General features: G+C 40.0%; 1 protein-coding gene across 1 annotated transcript; it reads right to left on the reverse strand.

Moving 5' to 3' along the window:
* Positions 1 to 9,869: 9,869 nt before the first annotated feature.
* On the reverse strand, positions 9,870 to 17,313 carry LOC128491398 (acrosin-like). Its single transcript, XM_053463721.1, has 5 exons — positions 17,301 to 17,313; positions 13,215 to 13,386; positions 10,660 to 10,925; positions 10,332 to 10,477; positions 9,870 to 10,066 (listed from the first exon to the last, which is right to left on the reverse strand). The coding sequence occupies exons 1-5, from the start codon at positions 17,311 to 17,313 to the stop codon at positions 9,896 to 9,898; spliced, it is 768 nt and encodes a 255-aa protein (XP_053319696.1). The 3' UTR covers positions 9,870 to 9,895.
* Positions 17,314 to 19,735: the final 2,422 nt, after the last annotated feature.

Consider the following 19,735-nt stretch of genomic DNA (forward strand, 5'->3'; position numbering starts at 1 on the left):
AATAAAAGGCGCTGTGCCCTGTCTTAAAATCTATGGCGGCTGTGCTGGCCAAGGCCAGGATATGTCACTGGTTGAAGCACAGTAATGTTTTCCCTGTGCAGTGCCTTATTATCATACCATAAACTTCATACTGAACTGTTATAGTCAAAGCTACTTAGGCATGGCCATATTTTCATGCAGCCAGAGGTGACTTTTAGCATTTAGTGAGGAGACTATGTGATATTTCCAACCCTTGCACTTAGAGTTAAATAAGAGGTCTCAAGTATCTCTAAAATTCTGAGAGTCCCTCTAAAATGCAGTTGTTTCTCATGTCTCCCCAATGCACGCAAGAATATCGCTTATGCATGGCTGATCATTTCAGAGACCTGAAATGAAGAATTGCAAGTCACTTCCACTTTCATCGCCCGCTTCTCCCTAGTATGGGCTCATTAACCAGGTCTCCCAGAGCGGTTCCTCAAAAGGGCGGAGTCTCCGCACACACCGTCTCCCCCAATTGGAGGAACAAGGCAGAGGCTGTCCCCGTGGGGCCCACTGTGGCTCCGCCCTTTTGTGTAAATACTCCAGACAGATTTGCGGAGAAAGAGCGATACAGAAACGCATTAATACGTTTATTTAGGCTAACCCTGTGTGTTTAATGAAAAAAGATAAGACAGGCACTCGCAATGCTCTCAAATAAAATCATGAGGATTGCAAGAGTCTTATGTTCTAATTTTTGTTCTTTTTTTTTTCTTTAAGAGTGAAAGTCTTATCTTCTTTTGACCCTTTTTTTATTTATTTTTTTTAAGAGTGAGTGTGAGTCTTAAGATCTCCTTCCAGTCTCCCGGATGCCCATTTTCCAAGCTTGGGATCTGTTACTGAATGTACTGACAAATACATTCATACATATAAAGAGACAATGGAGATTTTCCTCCCTATTATCTACTAGGAAATAAGATATAGCGTATATACTGTATATATTTTATACAATATTTGAATACAATGTTATTCTGTGAAGTGCATTTGAAAATCTACAGCCTCCACAAGGCGATAGAAACATAGAACCGTAACATTTTATGACAGATGAGAGCTATTTGGCCCATGTTTAGTGATGTAAACACTTCTGTCCTTGGTCTCATCTTAGATTAGGGATAACGTTAAACCTTTCCCATGTTTAAATTCCTTCAACCGCTCAATTCCCTCTACCACTTCTGCTGGGAGACTATTCCACTTATCTACCATTCCATCTGAATTTCCAACCCCTTAAGGATTAAAGAATGATTGATAAAAGTACGGTATCTTCATGTATTGGGTTTAAATTGATAATTATCCACTAGATGTCAGCATAGAGCATTTGTGATCAGTTAAACATCAAATTCTGAAGATGCATATTCTTAAATATTTTTCCTCTTTTTTATGATGTTGCCTGCCTCTACACTTATGTAATGATGTGACTAGAATCACTGAATTATTATCGATTTACAGCATTATAGCATTGCCGAACAAGCCTACTTTTGCAACTAATTTGAAACAAAACGATTTATTTATATCATATTCCACAGAACTGTACAATGGTTAAGCAGGACATAACAAGTAGTGCATCACATAGCAATATGGGCTTACAGGAACAATAGGTGCGGATGGGCTTCCTCCAATCAGCTTATAAGTGGAAGATATGTTTTCTGCTATTTCTATACATATTGTTTTGACTTTTAGGTGACTGTATATGGACACTTGGAAGCTATGGAATTATGTATTAGTTACATGTTGATACATTTTGTCTAATGGAAACATTTTGTTGGATGAAGTTAATGGAGATAGAAACCTTAAGTTTATGGCGAAAGCTCCCAGCCAGAAAATTCTGTGCTTAGAGGCTATTAAAACTTGATGCATATAGGTTTTTTTTATATATATTTTTACACTATATACATGTCATGGAAAATGAACTATTTGTCTTTGAGACTTGCGTTCAGTAATATAGTTAAAGACTTCAGTTCAGTGTTCCAATAAACTTAATTTATCATTGATTCATTTATTTATCATTGATTTCAGCCATGTGATATTTTGTGTAACTTCCCCTAACACATGGCAATGCTAATGAAGTCATGCTTAATTCTTTCCTCCCTAGACTTTCATTAGTCAGAATGACTGGCTATGTAATTAAGACCAAGTCATTCTATTTTTGTTTTCACAAGGCTGTACCTTAATCAGCAAGGGTGGTTGTCTAGTAGATTAGGATAAAATAATATAATAAGATTATGCAAAGGATGAACTGTTTAAAAAATGTAATTTTAATCTGATACTAGTAATAAAAAAAGATTTGTTTTAAAATAAAATATTGAGGATAACTGGAGATTCTTATTTGGTTATGAATCATGTAAAATGATATTGAATATTGCTATGCACTGAATTCATATGCTCAGTACACCCTTCTTCTTTATCATAACGGACCTCTGAGGTCTTCAAAGCTTATATGACTCTATCTTCATGTATGAATCCTGCTCCACAAAAACAAACTAATCTTTTCTAGGACCACCAGAGAAATATTCATTTTGTTTTGCTCATCAATGCATATGGCATATGTTAGGTTAAAATAGTCATTTACTCTATGCTGCAGCATGTATCATGCCAATTATACCTGATAAGAATCAGTGTTCACTACAGCAATGTCATTGTCCATGGAATATATTCAGAATTACTTTGTAACATTTTTAATCTTTACAGTTATCAATGTATATATTGCAAGCTCCACTAGGCACATAAAATGTGTTTATAATCTGTATTTATTAACTGCTGTTAAGAACATTGGATATTAACATGGTTAAGCCAAATTTAGTTATTATTACTGAGCTTATATACTGTAAAGCATTTAAAAACAATTTTTTTAACTTTATTTTTTCCTTTTTTTAATAATCACAACCACATAAGCAAACATAAAAACAGCATATAAGACATAAAATTTTACATTTAACATTTTAAATTTTTTGAGAAAAGTAGTATGCATCTTATTCTCTTTACATGTTTTGAAGAGTACTATGCAGTGAAGAATAGAGAAATCATTCCAAATCGTGTATGCATTCAGAAGACATTCGTATTGTATTGGGTCAGTGAATTGCAAATGATTCTGCAGCCTGGACTCTTACACACAGGGCTGTTGGAAGCCAACATATAGGGATGTATTCCTTGTAAGATGCACACTGGCTAAAGCTAAAGTGTAGATGGATTAAAGTGTATGAAAATATTACTTACAGTTTGCCAGGAAGAGGACTGACAGGAGAAGCAGAGAAGACAGATCCCCCATGGTACATGCACAAGGTGATGTGCTCTGTTCCCTGGCACTGGGATAGTGAGAATGCTGGATCAGGTAGGTGTGCCTGGGCTGGCAGAACTCCTTCAGGGTCTCCTGCGCTGAGGACTAGACTGCCTGCTTGCAGGGATCCGTGGGGTGGGAAGCAGGGTATGGAGAGTGTGGTGTGCAGGTAAACTTTCTTACTGGAGGATATAGAAGAAAGAAGGATGGAGTGTCTGTGGTCCAGGTAGGGGTAGGTCGTCAGGGTGCAAGATGGGGTTTGTAGGACGTATGGGAGCCTTGGGGTAAGGATGAGGAAAGCAAATGTCCGAGTGGAGAGGCAGGACCCTGCAGAGCTGGACGGAAAACACAAGCTCTCAGTGGGATTGACTGGTACATAGAATACAGTGACTGCCACATATAGCAGCTAATTCCGTGTATGTACATCATATATATTTTCATTGTGCTTCTAAAGTTACTATGTTTACATTTATGTTATTATTTTTAAATGTATGTTTAAATATGAGGACCAGGCTGGTTTGACAGCTTGACTCCTTTCTTGATGAGTAGTCACCCTGTAAAATGTATAATATATGTGTGATTTAACACAATAACGTTTAAAGTAGAACATTTAACTGTGTTGATTACATGTGATTTCAGCATTGGTTAATTAATATTTTGTATATTGTATATGTATATTTACATTCTGTCATTAAATGCGACTGCAAACTCACAATTGCTATTTGGTATGTCAAGTATGAAGAATATCACTGTCCAAAAAGATAATTTGGAGTAAAGAGTTTCCCCAACTAGTTTAAGATGCACCAGTTATCTCTGCCAACATAGCTTGTACTGACCAAATGGGACTATTTACATAATCCAGACAAGTCCAAAGGTAGCCTCAAAGCATGTTTGTAAAGCATCCAGGGTAACCCTTGTGGCTTCATCAGGCACATCAGTAAAACAAACAAACAAACAAACAAACAAAAACTCTGATGCTTCCTGCTCAAATCCTTCACATCAGAAAAAAGAGTGGAGGGGTTAGTCGCCACTAAACCAATTGCCCCTATATATAAGCAGGTGCGACACATTTCTCTTCTCTGCCAATCTGGTCCTTCCATTATTGATCATTATTGATCAGTCAAGATCCTTCTATGGTGTTGGGAGGGAAAACATGTTAGTAGCTTATTATTATTATTTATAGATCTATATGGTGCTATCATATGCTGCAGTGCTGTACATTGTGTACATCTGACAGAAGAAGCAGTGCATCAGATACTAGATATGTTTACAAAAATCTTTTATCTTTTTTATACATTCCCATGTGATTTTTCGACATTTGATTAATAAGCAAACATTTGCAGGTTTACATTTATATTTAAGCTTCATAACATCGAAGGCTTCTTTCTTTAACACATTCATCAGAATTAGCCTCTTAAACACACAACTTGATCCTATAGCCACTAATGGAATTTCAAGAAATAACAGTCATGATTGAATCAATAAGTTTGGTGCTTCACACTTAATAAGTAAGAATGGAAGGTCAGTGTAAGGCCATGACCCTAAAAAGGATCATTCTCCATACATGGCACTAGAGAGGAAAGTGACCCTTTTGTAAAAATCACAGAATGTTAAATAGATGCCAATGATTCTCTTGCAGATCTCTAGAGAAATGAATGCATTAATTGATCAATGCTTTAGTTAACATCCTTTTTACAAAATGAAAAATTAAGGTAAGCAGATAGGCTCCTCCGTGTAACAGTTTGTTCACCTTATAGTTAAGGAAGATGTATAGATTAAATAATTGATATTTAATTAGTAAATTATGTGCTACTTTAACACACAAGTCATGTAGCTTATTAAAAATGTGTTTTAAAATCACTTGTTCTAAACTACAGTAAAATGGAGAAACAATAAACATAGATACTAGCTTCCAGAGCCGGCCTTAGGTGTTCTGGCGCCCTGTGCGGACTACTCCTCTGGCGCCCCCCCATCCCAAAAAAAAGAAAGGAAAAAAATCTTGAAGGTATAGATCAAATAAACAGAATCAGACATACAAACCCTCTATTTGTAGGTATACAATAATAATGTATGGAAACAGAGCATACCAGATACAGATCAACAGAATAACACACACCCAGCTTTGCAGCAATAAATCAATTGGAATTCACATATAAACTCAGCATTAAAGGTATAGATAACCCCTAAATTACAGGCATAGATCACAGGTTGCACACCCCAAAGCCAGCCCTGGTGTCCACATTCCCCACATAGAACCTGATCAGCACCCAGATTACATACATATTACAGCCCAGCCTGAGCCAACTTTGTCCCCTAACAGTCCAGTGTAAAACATCTTTGTCAGCAAACAGCCCACCCTTCATGTGCCATCTTTGCATTTCTCCAAATCACTTAAACATCCATGATAGACACAAACACTTACACAGTTACTCACTCATTCACATGAATCATTTACACATATTAATTAATGCAGTCTCACAAATCATTCAAGCAATCCATCCACACATTAATTCATTCATTCTCGTACGCATTCACACAATTCATCCACACATTAATTCATTCATTCTCGTACGCATTCGCACTACCCCCTCTCCCCATCTACCCCCGTTCTTATTATCTGCCCCTTCTCACTATGTACCCCCTTATCACCATGTACCCCCTCTCTTCCTTCTCACTGCCTTCCCCCCTTTCTCACTATGTACCCCCTCTTCCCCTTCTCACTGCCTTCCCCCTCTGACCCGTCTCACTATCTACAACCTCTGCTCCTTCTCACTGCCTTCCCCCCTCTGCCCCTTCTCACTATCTACCACCTCTGCCCCTTCTCACTGCTGCCCCCCCTCCCCCTTCTCACTGCCTTTCCCCCTTCCCTGCCCCTTCTCACTGCCCCTTCTCACTATCTACCCCACCTCCCTACTTCTCATTATTCTTACTTACCCTGTTGCCAGAGTTCTGCGGTGGGAGTGCCAGGCGTCCGTCTTCCCGCTCTGCCAGAATATGACATCATATTCCAGCGCTCAGCATGAAACGTCGGCACCGCGACTGAGTCACGGAGAGTGAGGGGCGCCGAGCGGTTGCTGAAAACTTCAGGTTTACCTTACTGTTTAAAGTAATCCCTAGCAAACCAGACATTCTTCCCTACTTGGCTCTTTTGTCTACCTTTAGATTATAGCTAGGAGGGCCAGCATTGGGGCAGCAGGGGCGCCTGCCCGGGACTTAAATTAAAACATTGTGGGTTTTTTTGTTTGTTTTTAACTTTATTTAACATGAAGGATGTTAAATAAAGGTTTTTTTTTAACTTTACTTAACATCCTTCATGTTTAAACCCCGATGTTTTAATTTAAGTCCCGGGCAGGCGCCCCTGCTGCCCTGGCGCCCTGTGCGACCGCACAGGTCGCACACCCCTAAGGCTGGCCCTGCTAGCTGCAATATAAAGGTAGACAAAAGAGCCAAGTAGGGAAGAACGTCTGGTTTGCTAGGGATTACTTTAAACAGTAAGGTTGGCCAGTTCCCTAGAGCTCTAGAATGGATCAGTCACATAAACAGAAAGTGACAGGTACTTATAAAGTGTCTGCCATTGTATTATCTGGGGGTGGTTTGTAGCTTGGATATGAAGAAAAGAACAGAGTATAGTAAGGAAGTAAGACAAACCTTAGGAAGGAGTTTGAATATTGTGGAGAAGAAAATGTTGAACTCCAACAGGCAAACCATGTAATAATAATGTATGGGAGTGAAACCCGCAACAGGTATTGGGCATCAGGTAATGACCAACAGAAAAATGAGAAAAATTCTCTATTCTCATGTCAGTTGCTCATTTTATCATCTTCTGGCTTCAAAAGCTGGCCTCAACTTTAAATCTATAGCGCAGTACTCCATATAATGATGGATGACATTTCTTCTTGATATAAAAAGAGGACACTTTAAACATTTATCAGCTAGTGCCCTTTTAGTATTGCATCTCACCTTACAACTTTTAACAAATTTATTAATCCTATAGTTTACTTAAAGTTCCTGTAAGGAAAAATAAAAGTGCTCCAGTTGATGTTCACCATTAACATGTTTTGCTTGACAGTTTCTTCAAATACTATTTGTGCCTATCGGTGCGTATGATGAAACTAAATATGTGAAAGCCACAATGATGCTTTTTTATGTATACTGGAGTGAATCAAACAGCTCAATCAGTTAGCCACATCCAAAACATGGCTGTTCACAGGCCTAATATATTTGCCTAGAATGTATAAATTTGCTTAGATTGAGTTTACACATCTGAGATCACTGAATAATATACCAAAGAACAGCCTGTGTTATTGCATTTATAGAAAGTATGTTTCTCGTTAGCGGGTACTGATAATGAAATCTCTCCGAGGCAATAGTAGAAAAAAAGCTCACTTAATGTAATCAAAATCCAATTTGTGAATTTAATTTGATTTGTAAGAACACAGACCTTGCTCTCACTGTAAAAGTCGAGCTATAAAGCTAAGCCTTTAAAGCTTGCGGATGCAGAACTCATTATTTGGAGTGAGAGATCTATGCAGGGCTCGCACAAAGCACAAAGCTGTCAATTATAATGGCTTGCATTCTGCAAGAGAACAGATTTTTAATGACATTAGCTGTACAATTTAAACTAAGCATAAATGTAGATATATATGAAGTAGAGTACGGATTAACCCACTGAGTTCCAGAGAGCTATCTAAACAGCACTGCAATTGACTACAATGGACGTGCAACAAAACGTTCTGCTTACATTTTCTCGTTTCAGTAGAGTCAGCCAACGGAAGTTAAGTGCAACATAATTTCATCTTTTTCTCACTCCAATAACCAAATAACGCCGACGCTAAGTTGTATATAGTAAAATGCATTGGACTTAATGAAAAACGGACTTCAGTGAGGCTACATAAGCCATTTTTTGCAATACAAATATAAACCCTCCCATGCTGCAGTCCAACACATCCAAAAAGTATATGCAACGTGTAACAGCGTAATAGATTCCCTTCTGTGAATTTATGATTCGTATATACCACAGGGAGTAGGTAGTAATAGGTGAAAACAATATGGGTCCTGAAAAAAAAGGGTGAATGTGGTCACCATTACTCAGCAAAGTGTAGTGAGGCAGCTCACCGAGAATGTGAGCCACTCTGAAGATAAGCAAAGTAAGCGAGAGAGTGTTAGAACTCAATTCCCTGGTAGTGGAAATCTACTGCAATGACTCATTACCTCCCCCATTGTCCCACTGTCCTCCACCTGTTAGTGGGGGCCTTGGTCACTATATGGGGTCTCGTGACCACAGGAAGTCACGCATACACACTAGGGAAAGGTGTATATCTGTGCGACATCACAGGTCAATCTAAATCTTTTCCCATCCCCTTTTGACCTGAGATGACCTTGTTTCCTGCCAGGTTTTGCAAATTTAAATGCTGGGCCTTTTCTCTATGTTTGCCCGTGGTTGGTATGACTTCTTGTGTTGTTCTTGGTGTTTCTTGTACACTCCATGGTACCATACCTGGCTTGTTCCAGTGACCGCATTTTAGTCTCCTGATTTAGTTATCCTGATGTTCCAGACCTTGGTCCCTGTGTTCATACATGGCTTCTGGTCTCCCAACTTATCATTACAGAGAAGACACGGGTAAGGGGCAAAGAGAGGGGCAGAAAGGGGGAGAGAATATGTGTGTTAGTGCATGAGTTGTAAGTTAGTGTGTGTGTAATTATATGGTGGTTAAGCATGTTGATAGGTGTCAGCTAATGGTCATGGGGTATGTGCATTAGCATATGGTGTTAAAGTGAGTGTTAGCATATGGCGTTACAATGTGTATGGAGGATGTTAGCATTCTGTGTTATAATATATGTGTGTAAGTGTATGTGTGTAGGTGTTATATCAAGTTTGCATGTTAATAAGTGTATGTTAAATACAGGGTAGAGGGGGATAGGGGTGGAGGGGCTTTAAATAAATCTTGCACCCAGATCCCAGTAACCCTAAGCTCCCCCCTGAACTCCAGTATGCAGTAAAAAGCTGGGGACTAGACGGCTTCTTTATTTGTATCTCAGTTTTGCACCTGAACGCAGAAAACTTCTGTATATGTTCGAGCATATCTGTCAGTATTCACTGGATGTTTCAAGTGTCCCCTCTTGTCCCTGCATGTAGATATTTATGAAATTAAGGTTTTCTACTTAACAGAGGTTGTGTACCTGTGTTTATAGAACCTGAACATCAGACGCCTCTGAGTTTGCACCAGCCAATGTGAAGATTAAATACTATTTCAATATTCACTCCTTTGCTACTTCACAAAATAAAGCGTACCAAAGCCCACCGATGACCCTGTCCAATACTCTTATAATGTAAACTCTTATAGGCTATCTGTACTCTTTTATAAGGTGATCTAGGAAATATTCATTATATAAACAGTGCTCTATGTTCATTACAAGTACACACCTTTTTCATGTATGTATATTTATTGTTTTGTTAAACCATTCGTTTTATAACTTGCTAACAAGTAACTGCTTTATCTTGCAAAAAGTTGGCTCACATTTGATAAATAATTTCCTTCTACTTCTGAAGAACTGTAGAATGAACTATTTTACATATCAGTCTTCTTTTTTCTATTTTTTGCTGTAGGTTTATTTTCCTTTGGAGATATGTTCAAGGATCCACTGGAGGTAATAGTGGATAGATGTGTAAACTCCAGGGCTTTGCTTCCGACCACAGCCAAACCCCCAACTAGTTATGCCAACCACAGTATAGAACTTAGCTTTGCTTCTTTTGCACATCAGAAGTCCTCCACTGTCACCCTGTAATAATCAAACACAAACAAATATACCTTAAGGAATAGTTTAGTTCTATTTTTGATGCATTTTGTCTTTCCTATTATTAAAGCGACCAATCGCCTCTCTAATTCCCTTTCAGGATTTTTTAAACAGTCTCTTTATTGACCCATATAACATGCACACACAAGCCATTTCTTTTTTGGTGCTATTTAGGATGCCTATAAAAATAACAAAATGAAACTATATCATAATTGAGAATAAAGAAGGCATTCTAAAAAAATTGGCATACCTGGCAACTATCAATACCTTCATGTTCATATGCTGCACACAGATTGTAGTCACCCACAGCACCATTATACCACTTTGTGCTGTTGCAATGTTGAACAGGAATAATATCCACTGGAGCTTCCTGAAGGATATCCGATGGCTCAGTGGCTGAAGAGAAAACAGTATATGAAGTGATTGGATACACAATAATCAGACTAATTGAAGTATGAAAATGGATAATTATCATATAAGGGTCTGTCATTTACACAATTGTTTCTACACATAAGAGAGAGACAGACACTACTGAACACGCAAGTATGTACAAAACCTAGGAATAAAACTGTACTTACACGCTTCGTCAAGGACACCCCAGCCTGCGATGTAGCAGTCAGTCATTTTCTTCAGATCCATGTGTTTGACAGGAAGGCACGCTGGCCGAGTGTATTCATTATATATGATTGTTTTGTTTAGCATTACCAGGGCAATGTCATTTTCCTCAGTATCTGGACTGTAGTTCCCATGCTGAATCTTTTTTTTTATTGTTCGAACCTGAGCCTGGGACCCCAACTCTGATAGTTGGTTGGTACCAAATACAAGCCTCCAGGAAAAATAGTCACTAAATAAATTGGAGAACCATTTATTAGTGGAAGAAACAGAAAATTTGTGAGTGGATTGCAGGATAAAAATTAACAGGAAAGGTTAACAGGAAAGGAAAGGATCTCAATATATGTAGCATATATGCAGCATGTGTGCAATACATACATTTAAATATATAAAGTACAGGAGGGTAGTTTATTTCAAAGTAGGAGCAGTGTAAGAACAAGAGGTCATAATCTAAAACTAATGCATCAGGTCTAGATGTAATGTAAGGAAATTTTACTTCACTGAGCAGGTGGTAGACAGGGCTGCCATCAGAAATGTTCAGACCCTTTACAGTACAACTAGCTTGGGTCCCCCTCCCCAGATTACCCACACACCACCAGGATTTTTTCTTCTACTCATCTTTTTGGCACAAGCAGGCTGCTTGGGGGCAAAGGTTGCACAGGCAGGCTGTTTGGGGACACTGACAAGCTGTTTGGGGATGCTAGGGACCAGGAATCAGTCCGACACATAAAAATAAAGTATAAATATACTTATTAATCGTGATCCAAAGATGAAAACTAAGAAACAAGCTGTGGTAAGTAAACAAAGCAGGTAATCGGAAGAGCTGGGTCAGGAGTGCAGAGATCAGCAATGTCAGGGTACTGATGCCAGAGGACAAGAGCCAAAGGCAGGTAATACACAGGAATGCAGGAACCCAGAAATGCACTTGGAAGTAAAACAAATACAAAGACAGGAAAGAAATGTGCCTAGCTGCTTAAAAAGCCTGGAGTAACCATGGTAACAAGAAGTAAAAGCAGTTTGTTAAGCTGAGTAGCCTAACTCAGGCAGTCACTGACAAGCTGTTTGGGGATAAAGATGGCACAGACAAGCTATTTGGGGACAAAGATAGCACAGATGGGCTGTTTGAGGCCCACTGCCACACTGTTTGGAGACAATGGCACAGGTAATCTGTTTGGGGGACAAAGATGGCACATGCAAGCTGTATGGAGGCAAAGATGGCACATGCAAGCTGTTTGAGGGACAAAGATGACACAGGCAATGTCAGACCCCATTCAGGCTGCAGAGCTGCTTATCTCTAGTTTCCCCTGTCTCGCTACAGTTCCCCTGTCTCACTACAGTTCCCCCTTTGCTGTAATCCATTCCTGGATTTCCTTGTGCTCTGCTGTTTACTTCTGATACTTTGTTTCAGTCCTAGGCGAGTTCCTGTATCTTTGTGTGTCTGTATTTTATGTACCTTTGCCCTCTTTTCCCAGAATAATCTGAGGATCTTGGTTCTTTTCTCCTCTTCCCATGTCCCAGTTAAGATATCCTATCCTTGCTTAAAGGACAAGCGTCTGAGGATCTCGGCTCCTCACTCCATCCCCTGTGTTCCTTGCCTTGTTCCCTGTCCTTTGTTGTGTCCTGTACCATGTATGTCTTGTCTGGTTATGTTTTTTGCTCGCTCTCTCCCCCTTGCTTGCTCTGTCCCCCTTGCTCGTTATGTCTCTGCTGTTACTCTGCTTAGCTTTCCTACTCCCAGCCTGCAGCATCCTGCTCATTTCTCTGTAGAGCTATGTATCATGCCTGCCCCAGGGTGCCTGCAGGATATCACTTTGTTTTGTTCTGGATAACATCCGCTGCTATGTCAGGGCCCTGGTATGTGGCCCTGACAAAAATGGCATCAATTGTAATAAATAGTTTTCACTCTACCTTATCTTCAGCTTTTTCCAGTGACTTCATCTTTTGTCACATGACGCCTATGCCTGTCAGAGCTCCTCATCAAGAGCTCCTCATCCATGAGCTGGGCAGAGCTGCCACCAATGTTTTTTTTTTTATTATTTAAAGAATAAACGGAAGGAGACATTGTCCCAGAACAGCCGGGCCCTTTACAGTTATAAGGGTTGTACACCCCTGATAGCTGCCCTGTCAGTAGATAAGTGCTACAGTTTTCACATGGACCCCATGCTCTGTTTTTAAACATCATCAATTACGCAATACCAGTGTTCCACATTAGAGAGAGAAACCATTTGCAATATTTTTTAGGTAAGGAGGCATGCTGTGACCTTTAATATCAGTATCCAAACATAGTATTTATTTTAGAAGACGTAGTTTAGATTTACAAAAAAATGTTTTGCACTAACAATTTAGCATGCTTCATACCAATGGATGGATGTTTATTGGAATTCCAAGTAAATTTATGCAATTAAAAGGTACCAGTTAATTGTAATACTAAACACACAGGTCTACACATCTCCTAAAATGTTTCAACTCTGGGAATCTGCTTTGTTATTCCTATAAAAACTCAAAAGATTAACTTTCTTACTTGCCACGATCCTTGAAACAATGGGCAGCTGTGAGAACCCACAAATTATTCAGGATGACACCTCCACATAAGTGAAAATAAGTGTCTTCACCTGGCTCCTGGATACTAACTACCCATGGCCAATCACCAGTCTCTGCACATGTAACATCGGCTAGTGGCCTGTTTCCAGAGGCTGAAATAAAAATAAAAGGGCACTGGATAAGCAGGATGATTTGCTTTAAAGTAAAATGACACACATTGAAGAAAAAAAAAAGAGGTAGAGGGAATTTCATGAAATATCAGGATGTGTGAGTGAGCATCTGTGAATGGGCATCTGTGGATGAGGGAATTAATGAGCATCTGTGAATGAGGGAATGAATGAGCATCTGTGAATGAGGGAATGAATGAGCATCTGTGAATGAGGGAATGAATGAGAAATGAATAAACAATGTGGGGCTGTCTGGTGGGATAAAGATACAATGGGGGGGCTGCTGGGGCCATCACATAAATCAATACTAAAGGAAAGGGCAGACTGGGGGCGATACACAAGTGGGCAAAAACACAAAATGGGGAGTCAACAACAAAGCAGTGTGGAAAATACATTGTTTTGATTGTTGTAGCTTAGCCTGTCCAGTGTCAGTGTGGCAGAGCCTGTCTTGGTGTGTGTGTTAGGGTGTCGGTGTGTCAGAGCCTATCTTGGTGTGTGTTTGATCTTCTGTTTCCTGGCACATTACTTACTGTAGGAATAATATGAACTATTTAATTTTTACTTATCTAGATATTAAAACCCTTCCTGAATTTGTAGTCGCTTCAGAGGACAAAACTTTCTAGGCCCAGTAATCAGTGAGAGGAAAAGTAAAAGTATTGTGTTATCTACTCTATTTCAATCTGGATATTTTATTAAAAAAGATCTGTTCCACTAACTTGTGGCTTCAGGCATCCCATGTATGATGTCTTATTTTTAGTGTGCTCCCCAATCCCTTTACATAAGATCTTATACTATCTGCCTAGCACTGATGTCTTCTTTATCCAGTACACATGGATGCCGGGGGGCGGGTGTTAAGATTCTGTCTACTTTATTTATTCCATAAAAAGGCCACCAAAACTCTCAGCACCCAGGCCCATGATGCTCTTAATCCGACCCTGCTTGTGGGACTAACACTGCTCTTATTTTCAACTCCTTGAACTTCTCCACCCAGCACTTGAATAATTACCAGGCAGAAAAGATCACATCAAACGCTGCTCAACCTTGGCCCAAATTTAACATCAAAGGAAAGTAAAAAAAGAATGCCGGGTGAAATCGACACATCAGACTAGGCTATTTTTTTCATTATTCTTTCTGCTGTTTGTCGGCATTTAGGATACAACATTGTTTTTATTATCCTGTATTGTATGTATATCACTCTGCATGCCTTCTATTTTCTTCCATTTGATATTTTTAATGCACCCTAACAAGGATGATGACAATCAGGGGAAAAAATTATATACCGTATATACCGGCGTATAAGACGACTTTTTAACCCCAGAAAATCTTCTTAAAAGTGGGGGGTCGTCTTATACGCCGGGTACTAACTTAGAAACCCCTAAGAAATGCATCCAGCGGGTACTTACCAAGCCGGAGGTTCCCACAAAGCCACCAATCTCTAGGGGAGGGCCGAGTGAAGAAGCCGCCTCCCCTGGGCCGGTCTTCAGGGCCGCGCCGAGGTAGGTGCAAGATCACGACCTCCCTCTAACTAGCCCGACATTAGGGAGCTCGAGGTCTGGCACTTCAGACCTCAGCTTCCCTGCTCTCTAATCACTACGCGCCGGCCATTGATGCCGAGCGCAGGGATGATGTCATGTCCCGGCGCTCGGCATCAATTGCTGGCGCGTAGTGATGAGGGAGCAGGGAAGCTGAGGTCTGAAGTGCCAGACCTCGAGCTCCCACAACTGGATGGAAGAAAGAAGACGGAGGATAAGGTAAGAGATGGGGAGAAAGGGGTGTGAGTGCAGTGTATGTATGTTGGTGTGATATGGTCAGTGTATTTGTAAGCTGGTATATATATATATATTATACACTGCCCTCACCACACACCCCTGCCTTTACACACACATATATATATATATATATATATATATATATGTGTGTGTAAAGGCAGGGGTGTGTGGTGAGGGCAGTGTATAAATGTGTATGTATGGACAGGCATATGTGTAGATATATATATATATATATATATATGTGTGTGTGTGTGTGTGTAAGGGCAGTGCATGTATGTATATGTCAGCAAATCACCGGTAAGGTACATTGCTTGCCGTGATTGGCTGGTTGTTGTATGCTGGGTAGAGGGGTAGTCTTATCCGGCGAGTATAGTCCAAACTCTATATTTGAACTGTAAAAGTTGGGGGTCGTCTTATACGCCGGAATACTCACAAGTACTCACAAGCAGTGTCCTATTAACCATGGAGAATCATTTATGCAGCAGAGAATGAAAGCTGTAAAACTAGGCAGAATTTACTATAACATAAAGTAGGAAGATGCAAAATTCTTACCAATTTAACTATGCATTATGCAGGCCCAATTCAGTCCTTTTTGCAGTTGTAATCCATCAGGTCTTGTATAATGCACAGTTAAAACAGAATAGACAAAGGCTGGTGGTAGGATTAGTACACGAAAAGTGTTAAAATACCAGCATTTGAAATACCCTGGGGTTTCTAGTTTTCAAAAATATATGGTTTGATGGGGGTAAATTGAATTGGCCGGTTTTAAAGATGTACCAAATAGGACATGGGCTCAGAATGGCCAGATCTGAAATAAATGGTTTTGAGATAGCAATGCGCTACATGCTCTTATTGCCCTGCAGTTTTCTGAGTAAAAGACTTCAAATAAAAGAGTGGGTTTTTTTCCATTTTTCACATTTTAATATTTTCTTATAGTAAGTTACATGGTACTGTGAAAATAATGGTATGTAAAGAAAGCCATTCTTGTCTTGAAAGAAAACAATGTAGAATTTGGGTGGGCACACTAAATCAGAAAGAAGAAAATTACAGCCAAACACAGATATCACAGAAACCTTAAAACCGCCTTCATCACAAAGGGTATTTGTGTTTGGCTGTATTTTTCTTCTTTCTGATCCCAGTCCTTAAGGGGTTAATTGGCCACTGGCTTGAACTGTTTGTATCAGCTATATCATCAAGGCTGTTCAGAGCTGCATCCTTACAAGCAAGGAAGCAAAATGGGAGAGCTGTGTGATTCTGGCCAGCAGACAATGAGTTCAGTATCACTGTATTTGATCAGTCACAGGCTGTTGCACTACCAAGTGCTTTCTATGGGAATAAAGTAGACAAAAGCAATTCAATTTGCATTTCTATTTATTTTGCCATATGGTGGAGGGGGGATATTTAGATTACAAAGGATAGGATGGGCACGTTTATGCTTGTCTAATATGAGGATGAGTTATGCAGAAGAATACATGATCAATGAGTCTATGTGACTGGCTGCCTCCTGAGTGTGTTACTGGAGGAAGAGGGAAACCGATGTATAAAATGGACGGTTAAACGTCTACATTTTAAAGTGCCAAGCAGTATAGTGAGGCATATAGCCATGCAGGGTTTCTTTACGGCAATCAATTCTACACTTTTTTATGTGCACCAGATGCATATTTCACTGAAAGAGAAATTACACGCAGGATATTGGCGAATGCTTAGTCCTATTTACGAATTATCTAATTTAAAAGACGCAATTGGTTTAATAGGGCTACAAATAGAGGACTAAGAAGTATAGAAGTGAACAGAAGTCGTCTCCGCTTTCCCGAGTTAGTCAAGGAGATGTCCTTAAGATAGGAAGCGAATTATTAAAGATGTGAGGAATAAGTCAAAATGGCGACTCAACTTAGCATAGCCTCTTCTCATATTTATGTCTCTTCCATATGGTTGTCGCGGAAAGATAGCAAATACCGGTTTATATAAGTTTTTCTTAAACAGTGGTATGCGTACCCCATATGGTGATTGTGCAGGAAAAAAGCAGATAAAACAGATGGTACTTCACAATGAAGACGCTGGGATGCACGTACATGGTTGGTAAAAGTTTGAAAGACACGTCCAACTAGCAATATATAACTGACGACGTACCACGCACACCCATGTCCGTCCTCTGCATAGCCCCGCGCTCCCACACGTCCCCCTATCAGGTGCCTCGATACTCATGCGGCTCAGCGGTGTCACGTGGCCCGGCTTTAGAAGAGCGCATGAAGAAAGGTCCCCGCGCTAGGTAAGAGTGGGAAATCTGGCGAGAGATAGGGAGAATGATGGCCATGACACTAGCAGAGCTGAGAGAGAACCCGCGTTGTGAGAAGAAGAGATCATTATGAGAGCGAGGGAATGGGATGTGTGAGAGAGTGAGAACGTGGGAGCTGAGGGAGATTGGGGAGAATGAGGGCTGTGGAGGAATGGTGGCTATTAGAGGAGGGAGAACTGAGATGGAGAGTGAGTGTGTAAGCCAAATGTGTAAGTGTGTGTAAGCCAAATGTGTTAGTGTGTGTGAACATATGGTGTTAGCATTAATGCTGTTAACATGTGTGTGCGTACTGCTGTATGGTGTTATGATAAGTGTGTTAATAAATGGGTGTGCATGTTAGTGAGTGGGTGTTATGGTGTTAGAGTGTGTGGGTGCAACTAAAGTCACCAATCTGTAGTGGAGTGGACATATTTCTGCCCCACACCTTCCAGCTGCGCAGGACACTGTAGCGACGTTGACATATGGGTAATCCTGCAGGCTGTCCATGGTACAAGTGGCCCTGATTTGAGGGAAGCCACAAGCATCCAACTAAGTTGAAAGGCTGGGTAAAAGTATATAGGGCAAACTATTAACGCCATATTAAAAAAAATGTTTGATTCCATGCATATATATAATGGTATGGGAATAGCACAAAAGACACAGCAGTTACATGATGTTTGTGCCGGTGGGGGCCCCTCAAAACTCAAGCTGCCTGGGTCCATGTGGGACATACACATTTTAATGCTATACACTTACACATACATGCAAACACACAAACACACACAGCCATCTTACCATCATACACTTATACATATTCACCTGAAAACGATGAATTCCATATTTAAAATATTTTTAATGTTATTCAGACTATACCGATGCTCTTGCAGCCCCCAACCCATTACATGATGTCATGTGCCATAGTTATATTAGGAAGTATGTGTTTTCTCTGTATTTTATTTATTACTAATGTGTTTTGTTTTTCAAATATACTTTAAAATGCATGGTTTGTCCCTATTCTGAACAAAAACAATATTGGGGCTGGGCCATGTGCACAAGAATGGCACTATGAAATAAGTGACTGCTATTTCCAGAGTCTAGTATTCAATTATTCCCTTTTCCCTTTCTAGTCCAGTCCTGACATTGGGGACAGGGAGAATGTAGATGGGATATAAAGACATGAGGACCGGGAAATGGGGCAAAGAACTGCTGACTGATGGTGTAGGGAACAGGGGCATTGGGTTCAGGGAAATGGGGCTGAGGAACAGAGATTGGACACAGGGAGATGGGGGTCGGCACAAGTAGGTGGGCACAGGGCCATGTTTACTGGAGCATAAGAACATTGGTACAGTGAGATGAGTCTTTGGAACAAAAGGTCATTGAGGAAATTGATAAGGGGAGAGAAATGTGTGGTGTAGAGAGAAAGAAAAACATAAAAAATGGGGATTTGGTAGACTGAGGACAGAGAGGGTAATGGGTCCCAAAAGTTCAGATGGCGGCCTTACTCCTCATTGACAGATACAGTGCAACAGGAGACGTTGTTGCGTTTGCAGGAAGCAGACAGCCTCATGTATGTCTCATCAGTGATGGAGTTTAAAACTTCTTTGTGTGTAGCTAACCATTTGAATTCTGGAGTGCAAAAATAATGCGTAATTTTTTTCAGTAATGGACCTTTGTGAGTATTAATGGATGGATGGATGGATGCCTGGGCTCATGGCTGTGATGCAAGGTGTTGGGGTGTTGTTACTAAAATGCCCTGTTGAGGCAATCTTTTCCTTTTTAAATTGGGAACACTGTTTCCTCCTAATACACCAAATCACGCTTGTTTTTTTCATATTTTAACAATTATCAATAGTCTGTTGGTATGACAGTTTTGAAGTGTAAATAGTTGTGGTCATAACACCTTTGAAACCCTGGGCAAATAAATACTGATATTCTTAAAGTAAATACACATTTAGTGTGAGCATAGTGAGCTCAAACGCAGAGCAGATTTCTGTAGAAATTCTTTATCTTGTCAGAATTATACCAAGTCGCTTTGAATGAACATCAGTCCCAACCATGGGATACTTTAACAAAGCTGAAGGGGAATTATGCAACTGGCAGCTAATTCTTTTGGACGACTTCGGGTAGATGAAACCGAGGTCAGGAAAAAAAGTCACCGAAGGCGCAGAAGGAACCCATCATATGTTTAACCCTTTCATCAAGAGGTTAGCTACATTTCTCTTATTTATTTCCGTGCTGTTTCCTGGTTTCACAAATATATCAACATTCCTTTACATTTCTGAAATTATTC

The sequence above is a fragment of the Spea bombifrons genome, chromosome 4 (genome assembly GCF_027358695.1).
Source record: "Spea bombifrons isolate aSpeBom1 chromosome 4, aSpeBom1.2.pri, whole genome shotgun sequence".
Classification (NCBI taxonomy): Eukaryota; Metazoa; Chordata; class Amphibia; order Anura; family Pelobatidae; genus Spea; species Spea bombifrons.

Excerpts from the sequence above, each read along its gene's own strand:
- LOC128491398 (XM_053463721.1), bottom strand. Across the intron at positions 10,926-13,214 it reads TGTTTCAAGGATCGTGGCAA|TGACTATTTTTCCTGGAGGC; the intron begins GTAAGAAAGTTA and ends CAATTTATTTAG. Across the intron at positions 10,478-10,659 it reads GGGTGTCCTTGACGAAGCGT|CCACTGAGCCATCGGATATC; the intron begins GTAAGTACAGTT and ends TTTTCTCTTCAG.